The sequence below is a fragment of the Nematolebias whitei genome, chromosome 18, assembly GCF_014905685.2.
Source record: "Nematolebias whitei isolate Nwh7 chromosome 18, NemWhi1, whole genome shotgun sequence".
In the NCBI taxonomy this organism is placed as follows: Eukaryota; Metazoa; Chordata; class Actinopteri; order Cyprinodontiformes; family Rivulidae; genus Nematolebias; species Nematolebias whitei.
Window position 1 is genome coordinate 40,062,091 of NC_056515.1, and position 10,651 is coordinate 40,072,741.

The 10,651-nt window shown below is 45.8% G+C and overlaps 1 protein-coding gene across 1 annotated transcript in view; it reads left to right on the plus strand.

Moving 5' to 3' along the window:
* Positions 1-4,041, plus strand: part of LOC119424590 (myosin-9) — a 41,540-nt gene extending 37,499 nt beyond the window's left edge. The window contains exons 13-23 of the mRNA XM_037692078.1: positions 128-275; positions 345-449; positions 608-760; positions 834-1,001; positions 1,080-1,253; positions 1,574-1,663; positions 1,740-1,823; positions 2,043-2,161; positions 2,250-2,358; positions 2,578-2,741; positions 3,022-4,041. Coding sequence (XP_037548006.1) covers positions 128-275; positions 345-449; positions 608-760; positions 834-1,001; positions 1,080-1,253; positions 1,574-1,663; positions 1,740-1,823; positions 2,043-2,161; positions 2,250-2,358; positions 2,578-2,741; positions 3,022-3,142 — 1,435 coding nt within the window. The 3' untranslated portion in view covers positions 3,143-4,041. The remainder of the gene's footprint in view (positions 1-127; positions 276-344; positions 450-607; positions 761-833; positions 1,002-1,079; positions 1,254-1,573; positions 1,664-1,739; positions 1,824-2,042; positions 2,162-2,249; positions 2,359-2,577; positions 2,742-3,021) is intronic.
* The last annotated feature ends 6,610 nt before the right edge of the window (positions 4,042-10,651 follow it).

Here is a 10,651-nt window from a genome sequence, read left to right on the forward strand (position 1 = left end):
GGTAATGTTCCAGTGAGAGTCCAGTGATGGTTTGGTAATGTTCCAGTAAGAGTCCAGTAATGGTTTATAATGATCTGGTAATGGTTCTGTAACTGGTCAGGTAACGACCCGGTTGTCTTCGGTGCAGGTTTGAGATGCGCGCCCTGCTGGTGAACAACGAGGACCTGCTGAGGACCAACACTCAGATGAACAACGAGCTGAAGAGGACCAGGGAGCAGATCTTGGAGCTGGAGAGCGACAACCAGTCCCTGAGAGAGAGTCTCCGGGAGATGGAGGTGAGTGGCGCAGACCGACCCAGTGATCCTGAAACTTCTGCTCGGCTCATTTTTGGTTCTGTTGCTCAGTTCGAGGTGAAAGAAGCTCGAGAAATGATGGTGGAGGCCAACACCCAGGAGTACGCCTTCAACTTCCTGCAGCAGTCGCTGAAAAACAAGATCCAGGACGCTGAGGTAGGACCAGGGGTACAGGAGCTGAGATGGTTCAGAGTTCCATCTCTGGTCCCAATAATCAATGATGGATATCTTTCATTGGACCTCGCTGTCAGTGAAGACCATCCATTGAAAGGAGACACGGGTTCTTGACTCCTCTTCTCTGACCGTTTGTTCAGGAGAACCTGGAGAAGCAGACGCAGCACACCCAGACTCTGGCTGAGAAGCTGTGGTTGGCAGAGAGGAAGGTGGAGGACCTGGAGGTGGACAAAGAGACTCGAGACAAGAAGACGTCTGAGCTGAACAACACCGTCCTGAGGCTGGAGACAGAGGTGCACCGAGAGACGTTCATCTTGGTGTCTGTGGTGGATGTGAGCTTCTGACCTGAGACTCTTGTGTTTTCAGCTGAGCGAGGCCCTGCAGGCGTCCACCCAGGCCGCAGCAGAGCTGAGCCTGCAGCAGAAGCTGCGAGAGGACGACCAGATCAGGATGGAGGAGCTGGAGGAGACTATTCTGGAGAAGGATCAGGAGGTTCAGAAGCTGCAGGTTCTCGTCACCAAACTGCAAGGAGAGGTGGGTTTCCACCCCGAGCCTTGGCTCAGGAACCCAACGTGGACGGCCTCAGGATCTTTGTGGGGTTTGTGTCTGCAGGTCTCAGGGAAGCTGATTGATAAGGAGCGGACCCTGGAGGAGGAGATCCAGCTGAGGGAGCGTCTGCAGCTGCAGTGCAGGCAGGCGGAGAGGACCGTGGATGATCTCACCATGGAGCTGCAGAACACGAACCAGGCCAAGGACGACCTCGCCAAGCAGCTCAAACTGGCTCAGGTCAGCTGGTCCCCAGAGAAAAACATCTAACAGCATTATCTGCTCAACTTCCTGGACTCTCCTGGAGGTCTGAGGTCTCCTTTGACCCACTGATGGACCTCTGGTGGTTTATCAGCTTCACACTCGTCTGTATTTAACAGAAACTCTGGTTCAGGTCTCGATCTTCACGTTTTCTCTCTGAAGTGAACTGTTGTTTGTGAGTTCGTCCACTCGAGCCGGTCCTGGTTCTGGTGGACGTGTAGAATAATCCGTCTGGTCCGATGTTCATCCTGAAAACTCCTCACAGACGTTTGGATCAATGAATCTGTCTCCCTGACCAGGAGAAGCTGATCGACTTGGAGACTGAGCTGGAGGACTTCCACGAGAGCGAGCAGAGATGGGCGGCCAAGCAGAAGAGGGCCATCGAGCAGGTAGACCCACCAGAACCAGGAAGTGATTCTGTTCCGACCCGTTTTCTTGGTTTCTGACACGTCTTGATGTTCTCAGACCGAACAGCTGCAGCTGAAACTGATCCAGGAGAAAGATCTGAGCGACCAGCTGGAGACGGAGAAGGCCGTCATGGAGAGACAGGTGACCCAGTTACAGATCCACTTCAGCAGAACCCACAATTAGAGAAAGATGTCTGAGGGTCTCTTAAGGACCCAGGTTCTGGTTCTGGACCATTTGAAACAGAAGTCGTTTTTTATAAAAAATAAAAAAACAGAACCCTGAACGTTTGAGTTTGAAATCTTTTAATTTGAAAGTTTTGTCGTCGTCAAGTGTTTTCTAAATAAAGTTTTGTCTGCTCAGCTGCGGGAGCTGCGTGTGGAGGTGGAGGAGCTGCAGAGCTCCAGGCTGCAGGAGGACGTCGTCTCCCGAGCCGAGAGTCGGGTCAAAGAGCTGGAGACCGCCCTGAGGACCGAGGAGAGGTGGGACCGGACCCGGTTTCCCTCTGGATTTATAATCTGTCATCTGGACCTGATGAGGTTTTAATCCAGGCGGTTCTGTTCTGCTCAGGAACAAGTCGGGTCTGGTGAACTCTGTCAGCAAACTGGAGCGCCGGATCAACGAGCTCAGTGACCAGATGGAGGAGGAGCACCGCATCGCCACCGAGCAGAAAGAACTGGTACCAGAACCAAACACACATCTTTATTTCTGTCCTCAATGAATCCTGCAACCAGAACTGATCTAGACCAGGTCCAGGTCGGTCCACCCAGGTGATCGGGTCGCAATCAGAAGGAACCCTCGCGACTCTGACCTTTATCTGATTGATGCATGTTTGATATCCGAGTCTCTAACTTCTGCGACTGACCTATGACCCTTTCTCTCTGACCTTTGACCTCAGATGACCCAGAGGATCCGCTCTCTGAAGCGGCAGTTGAACGAAGCCGAGGAGGAGGCGAGCAGGAAGGAGGCGCAGTGCCGTCACACCCAGAGGGAGCTGGCTGAGGAGCGGGAGACGAGCAGCCGGCTGCAGAGGCAGCTGCTGGACCAGCACCTGCAGACCAAGTACGACCCTGTTAGCAAAATATCTCCTGAAGGCTGGCTCCAGAGTCGGATCTTCTTACGGACGGTGTTTGGGTGGTGGTCGCTGAGTGACGAGCATCCATCAGGTTCTCTTCCTGGAGGAGCCAGAACTCTCAACTACTACCACACAAACACCGTAAAACCCAGATAGACTTTTGGTGTGGCGGCCATCTTGAATCAGTCGCTGACATTATGTCCCAGGAGCAGGGCGACACTGTAACTGGTCGCAACTGGTTCTGATGGTTCCTCGTGTGTCCGACAGGAGGAAGGAGAACCTGACGATCCGTCAGACTCTGGACAACCTGCGCTTGGACCTGAGCGGCGACGAAGACGATGATGAAGATGAGCCGCAGGAACAATCGAACACCGTCACCAAAGTTTAAACCTGGAGGGGAAACATGTAAATACAGCTCGCCGCCGAGAGGAACGCCAGGCGACACCAGGAAGTTTGTCACCGTCTGGGGGTCGGAGCTTTTCCTGAAACATGAAATTTAGTTGAATCAATTTTTTCCTCTCGATGTACAGGAACTAACTTTAATCCTTCACAATAAGAGCCTTTAAATGTCTGAACCGCAGCCAGGCTTTTACTGTGAAGGATTCAAATATATTCTTTGAGCTTTCTCCTCAGTAATGAGGCTGTTGCTCCTGTTGGCTGTGGTGAAGAAAGAGCTGAGCAGAGGACCAGGTCCAGATCCTCTCTGGGTTTCCGTTCTGGACTCGTTCAGGTCGACACGAAGGAAAAGACCACTTCCTGTTTGGTTCTTCCTCCGTGGGGCTTCAGGCTTGTTTTGGGTTTTCAGCGTCCTGAATAAAGAAACGTTGGTGAACTGCGTCGCGTTAACGAACTGCAGCTTCGTTTTTAACGTTTTAAGAGTTTTACAGTATTTTGGTCGTATTACAGGGTCGTTAAACTAATAGTAGCTGTTGGTTCACTCTGGGAATCTTTAAGAAGAGATTTAAAAAGTTTCAAACGTCACTTCCAGTTTATTTATACGTGTCGTTTCCGTGATTTTAACATGTTGGATTTCTAGAATAAAAACCTTCTGTCGGGTCAAACTGTGGAAGAGCTGCTGCTTCAGGGTTCCAGAAACTAAAGGTCACGTTCAACAAATCCTCGTTTTATTCTGTAAATATTTCGGTTTGATCTTCAGCTGACAGGAAGCTCAGTTAACTTCAGTCTGTTTACATTTGCTGCTTTTTCTCCACGTTTTTAACTTTTAAAACATCTTTTTTCAGTAAAATGATGTTAAAGCTAACACACGATGTATGTTCACGTTTAACTTCCTGGAATTAAATGAAACTGGTAAAACGTTTCACTCACTGGGTTTTTATTGTTCCTTCATGAAGACGATCCAGAACAAAGTCGTGCTGTTGAACAACTTCAGACGACGACAGTTTCCTAAAGGCTCTGGACGATCGGGGTCGGACTGGGTGGACGATCGGGGTCGGACTGGGTGGACGATCGGGGTCGGACTGGGTGGAGTGGGACTGCAGGGTGCGATCCAGTTCGAGGGGCGTCAGTCCTGAAAGGTCTGTTCAGAGCTACAGTCCAAGTTCAAATACATTAAACTTTATATTAAAACTTTAGAATGTTCTAAGCTCTTAAACCTCCGTTGTTTTAATGTTGTCACTAAATTTTACTTACTAGCTCTGCAGAACATCAACAGTTCTGGTTCCGGTCCGACTGTTAGTTTCTGCAGCGGTGAAGCCACACGCAGTCCTCTGAACTCTTAAACTACTCATTTGAACAACATCCAGTACTTGTACGTACAGGAGCTACAACATTTTACTTGCAGGCTCTGCAGTACAGGAGCGACTCGGTTCCGGTCCGACCCGATAGATGAAAAAAGTCCCGGTACAGCATGACTGAAGCCCACCGCTCCAGCACTGCGAGACCAGAACCCGATTGAACCCTGCAGTCTGCAGCTCCCAGGATCCGGGTCACACTGATTCTGGATCAGCTGTAGTCCAGATCAGCTGTAGTCCAGATCAGCTGTAGTCCAGATCAGCTGTAGTCCAGATCAGCTGTAGTCCAGCTGCTCAGCAGTGAAGATGCAACTTGAAGGTTGAGTTCAACTTCAGGATTATTTGGACCTTCCTACCGGTTCTGTGAGCAACAGAACTTCTGACTTTCCTACAAAACTTTCCCTCCATTTGCAGAAAGCAGCGGTTGGAGCAGTGTTGACTTCCGGGAAGTGAACTGATGGCTTCTGGGTAATGTAGTTCTTTAGACTGGCAAAACCGTGAAGGTTTTAATGAAAGAAAACTACAAAATGGCGGCCCTTAAAAAATAAATAAAGTATGTAGATGTACTTTAAAAAAACCTGCAACAGAGCGAGTCCGCAAAAAAAGAACGGAATAGTAGCGACTACTGTACTGGGAAGAGTCAAACCTCAGATCCAGGAGGAACAATCGATCAGCTCTTTACCCTCACTAGGGTCCTCTAGGGGTCATGGAAGTTTGCCCGTCCAGTCTACATGTGTGTTGTGGACTTGGAGAAGTCATTCGACCGTGTTCCTCGGGGTTCACTGAGGGGGGTGAGGATGGGACAGGTTGTTACAGGCTGTTCAGTCCCTGTACAAGCGGTGCCAGAGTTTGGTTCTCATTGCCGGTAGTGTTGGACCCTTCAGGGAGGGAGTTGGACTCTGCCAGCTCTGCTTGTTGTCACAGATTCTGTTCAAAATTTTTATGGATAGAACTTCTCAGTGCAGCCAGGGGGTGGAGGGAGTCCAGTTCTGTGGCCTCAGGATTCTAGCTCTGATCTTTGCAGATGATGTGGTCCTGTTGGTGTCATCATGCTGTGATCTTCAAATCTCACTGGAGCGGTTCACAGCTGAGTGTGAAGCGGCTGAGATGAGAATCAGCACCTTCAAATCTGAGGCCGTGGTCCTTAGACAGAAGGTAGATTGTTCTCTTCAGGTCGAGGGTGAGGTTCTGCCTCAAGTGCAGGAGTTCAAGTATCTCAGGGTTTTGTTCACGACTGAGTGAAGAATGGAGCGTGAGATTGAGATTAATGCAGCATCTGCAGTATTGTGGACTCTGTGCCGGTCCGTTGTGGTGAAGAGGGAGCTGAGCTGTAAGACAAAGCTCACTGTTTACTGGTCGGTCTACGTTCCTCCCCTCACCTCTGGTCATGAACTCTGTAGAGACTGAAAGAATGAGATCGTGGATCCAGGAGGTTGAAATGAGTTTCCTCTGCAGAGCTGGACTCTCCCTCAGAGACAGGGTGAGAAGTTCAGTTATCAGGAGAGACTCAGAGGAGAACCACTGCTCCTCCACATCCAGAGGAGACAGTTGTGATAGTTCAGCATCTAGTAAGGATGGACCCTGGGCGCCTCCATACGGAGGTGCTTGGAGAATGTCCGACTGGGAGGAAACCCTGGAGAAGACCCAGGACACACTGGAGAGACTGTCTCTCAGTTGTCCTGGGAACATCTTGGAGTCCTCCCAGAAGAACTGGAAGAGGCTGTGGAGAGAGAGGTCTGGACCTCCCTGCTCAAGATGCTGCCCCCAAGACCTGAGTCCAGATCAAGGGTCAAGGTTCTTCATCGTTATTCGCATCACATGTGGAACTAAATTGTGCACACAGGGTCCCAGTTACATCCAACAAAAGGAAAAACAAAGTGTAAAAAGAAACAGTAAATAAGGAACTAAGATATAAACTAAAGGAACACCAAACTGCACGCTAAAAGATCTAAGATGTGCACGAGTCACTAATGGTGCAAGCAGAAGATGAAGATGATGGACAGACGGACGATGAGGCGTTCAACACGATCACAGCCGGACTTCACAACACAAGCTGTCGATCTTCTGAAGACAAGAACAACACGAGGCTAAAACCAACAGATTTATTTGCAGCTGTGGCATCAGATACACTGAACGCATCACGTTTCATTCTTGTTGAGACACTGAACGCATCACGTTTCATTCTTGTTTCGAACATGCTCTTACAAACAGGCGTCCATAGAAAGGAGAAAAACGAGCGAACACGTACAAACTGCAGGCATCAGGAAGAGTTCACACAAAAATAAAAGCTCAGAGGTCCGATACATCTGGCACAGAACCACCACCAGGATTCTTGGTTTGGTAATCCATGTTTGAATTTCAACATCCAGCAGCTCACAACGTTGACAGATCAGACGGATCAGGAACAGCCTGTCGAGTTCAGAGCTAAAATAAATAATCTACAATTCTCCACAAACTTGCAGATTTAAAGATGAACAATGAAACTAAATCTACAAATCTCCTCCGAGGATTGTCAGAATTAAAAGGCCTCGGTCGTTCATGTAAACGCAGAAACACGGGAACAGATTTCCTGTTTTTTCAAAGTGGATCACTTGGAATTCACTTCAGTGAATTCAACAAACGGTTCTTGAAGACGAATCACTTGAAACTAAACTCACGACTCGTGAAAAGCCAAACCTTTCCTGTGACGGACGTTTTGGCTGTCGGGCGTCAGATGTCCCAGGAAAACTGACGGTGAAGCACGGGGGTGGTAGAATCATGAGTCCAGTCCAACAGAGAATGTGCCCCCACGACAAACTGACACTTTACGAACAGACCAGATCACACAACGAAGAATCGCTTTGGGTCAACACCAAAGTTCTGACTCAGACCTAGAACGTCCAGACCATCTCCAGTAAATCCAGCGACCACAAACTGGGCAGACTTGGATCAAAGTACAGATTTTAAAGGGTTGCCAAGTTTACCCAAACGTAGCTCGCTAACTTTAAGCTAATTTATACACGTGTGCGTTTTAAGCGCAGTTGGGCTTGAACACTTTTAAAATGCACAGTAACTTTACTTAAAGCGCACGAGGTACCAAACACGGCCCGTTCTAACAAATTACCCGTTTATTCTTTTAATAAACACAACAAAGGCTAGGCTATGTTAGCTTAGCGTGCTAATGCTATGGAATAAAAATGGCAGACGACCTAACTCGAGAGAAACCTGAAGATCTATTCTGATTTGAAAATTATGAGTAATCAAACACAAAGCTACTGGTTTGTTAGCATCGCATGCTGACCACCGCTACCCCATGTTAGCATCGTGCTAGCAGCCTTAAAAACAAACTGCTGCTGAGCAACAATGCTAAAATTTACTCATCAGTTTTGTAAAGTATTTAAGCATTTTATTTTGCTTGACTGTTAAACAAGATAAAATATTAGAATAATTGAAGGTTGAATCTTTCCAGACATTGTTTGTATCAGTACTGCAGCTGCTGACGCTACATTAGCTAATCAGGCTTTAAAGATTTTACCTGCTGTTCAAATAAAATTTAAATTAACATTTTATCTTTGATTTGTCCAACATCGTAAAACATCACCAAAGCTTCATCTTTAAATCACTTCTTGGTCTGCTGCCTTCATACATCTCCTCCTACATGTCTCTGTGTGAGTGCAGCTACAGCGTGCGCTCTCAGGACATCATTACCTGCAGTGTTCCCTCAATGAGGACTGAACTAGACAAAAGGACCTTCTCCTACTCCGCTCCTGTTTCCTGGAAGATCTTGTAAAAACATCTGAAGATCTGACCTCTCTAAGTGGCTCCAAACATCTGTTAAGTTCCTGTTTTTAGTTTTCTAAAGTCTTATAATCCAGCTGTTTCTCTTTATTTTTTAAATATTTTCTTTCTTTTTTAAATATTTTCTTTCTTCTTCCCCAATTTGTACGTTTTCTTTTATGATTGTCCACTGCGTCATCGAGTCCTCGAGGTTCAATGAGACCAATTTGTATAAATTAAGGCTGAATTAACTATTTGTAGCATTTAGCTAACAAAGTAAAATGATAAGTGATAAGCACCGATGCTAGATTCGGTAAATTAGTATACAGATTACCAGTTATTAAAAAAGTTAACGTTTTCCATGCTGCACAACAGTCTGTGTAACAAGTAAAAGTTTATCCCAGTTAAAACATTTAAACTAAGGATGCACGATATTGGATTTTTGGCTGATATGTCGATGTGTTAAAACTTGTTTGGCCAATAATTAATACCGATACCGATATTGTCCGAAATTTGTCAATTTTCACAAATCTACACTCAAGGGCACACATGACGTCATAACGTTGTGCTGGCGCTGCAGACATCCATGTCACTGGGCTGTCATACAAAAACAGTGCCATATATATATTACAGTGCTTTATATCTGAATTATTTTGGTGGAGTGGCCGATATTTAACTTTATCACTAATATCGGCTGATATCGATACCATGCCGATAATATTGTGCATCCTTAATTTAAATCCTTATTAGCTGATTAGCTAACATAGCATCCTGCTAGCAGCTGCAGGGATAACGGCAGGGTACTCATGCTACACAATAAAATTACCGTAATTTCCAGACTATAAGCCGCTACTTTTTTCAAACGCTTTGAACCCTGCGGCTTATACAATGCTGCGGCTAATTTATGGATTTTTTCAATTTATTTTCTGACAGACTAACGAGCTTCCTGCCACCACAACATTTAGCCTCGTCACACTCGGGCGCTCACATAGCTGCCCAACACACGTTTATCTGGGGGATGGGTCCTCCTTACTCAATGAGACTACATGTATAAATAAAAGTTAAAAAATCTGACCAATGAAATTACCAAACAGGTCACAGACGAACCAATGAAACGGGGAGGGGAGAATCCCCGTCATCGTGAGGGGGATTCAGGAAAAAAATTACCGTACGTGTTTATGTATGTTACTGGAACATATTTAAATACGAGTTGAAAAAATGTTTTTGTGAAAAATCTCATGTTACAATGTGGACGACTGCTGTTTATAGACGAGCGCGGCCTAGATGTACAAAATTATTATTATTTATTCAGTGGGCATGACTTCTATTCTGGTGTGCTCAATAGTCTGGAAATTACGGTCAATTTAAATAAACTTTCATTATGGCAGTCAGTTTTCATCAGTTTACATTTTTTGCCAGTTGGATAGCTAAACATTCAGTTGCATTTTGGATAATTTGTGCACTTCTACTTAGAGAAACATCTGTTTGGAGAGCTAAGGCTAGTCCTAAACAAAAGATTGGTGTCGACTTTTAAAAATTAAAAACTGTGACTGTGGTTCACACAAACTGTTTCATAACCTTTGACACCAGTCAACTATGAACTACGCGTTTACGAAGAATACGGTGATTCTTTGAAAGCGTAAATAGCAGCAGCTATAGCTCACGTTCTGGCATGTTTTAAAAACATTTATACTTCGGATGCAAAGGTTCATAAATAATGTTTGCATGAGCAGCTAAGAAATGTTAGAGATGGAAGTTCTTTGAAGATGGCAGCACTCCACTTCGCTCCTGGCCTCGCTCCGATTAGCCGTTAGCTTCTCGGTCCGGTCAGAATTTAACGACGTTCTTAAACTGAGGTTGTTTCCAAAAGTTTCAACAACAAGTACTGTATAGCAAGAAAGGTTCATAACCTTACCCATAAAACACCATTTATAAAGGACTGAACTTTCTTATTTTAAATACTCGATAAAATGTAAATGCCGATGGCTGACTTCAAACTGATGTTACAGATGTTTACGTAAGTTAGCGAGTAAAGCGAGCCACAAACGCCAACGATCTGCAAAACTGACTCCGACGTCGGTTTACTTTTTAAAAACAGCTGCGGTGCGAGACGCCACAACCAGGATAGAAAAACATTTGGCACATGTTCAGCAAACGTCAACAAAACTTTACTTATAAGTGACAAAACAACAACATGAGGCTAATACAGGTCCAGCTCAAGATGCAGAGGACCAAAGAAAATAAAACTTTGGTCCCGATAATCGTCAGCGTGATCCTGGAGGACGCTTTAAGACTGAATTTACTCAGACATACAGCCTGATATTAAACTCTCAGAACTTTTTCCCTGATGTGAAGGAAAAAAAAGCTTGAATTAAAGTTTGAATGCAGGG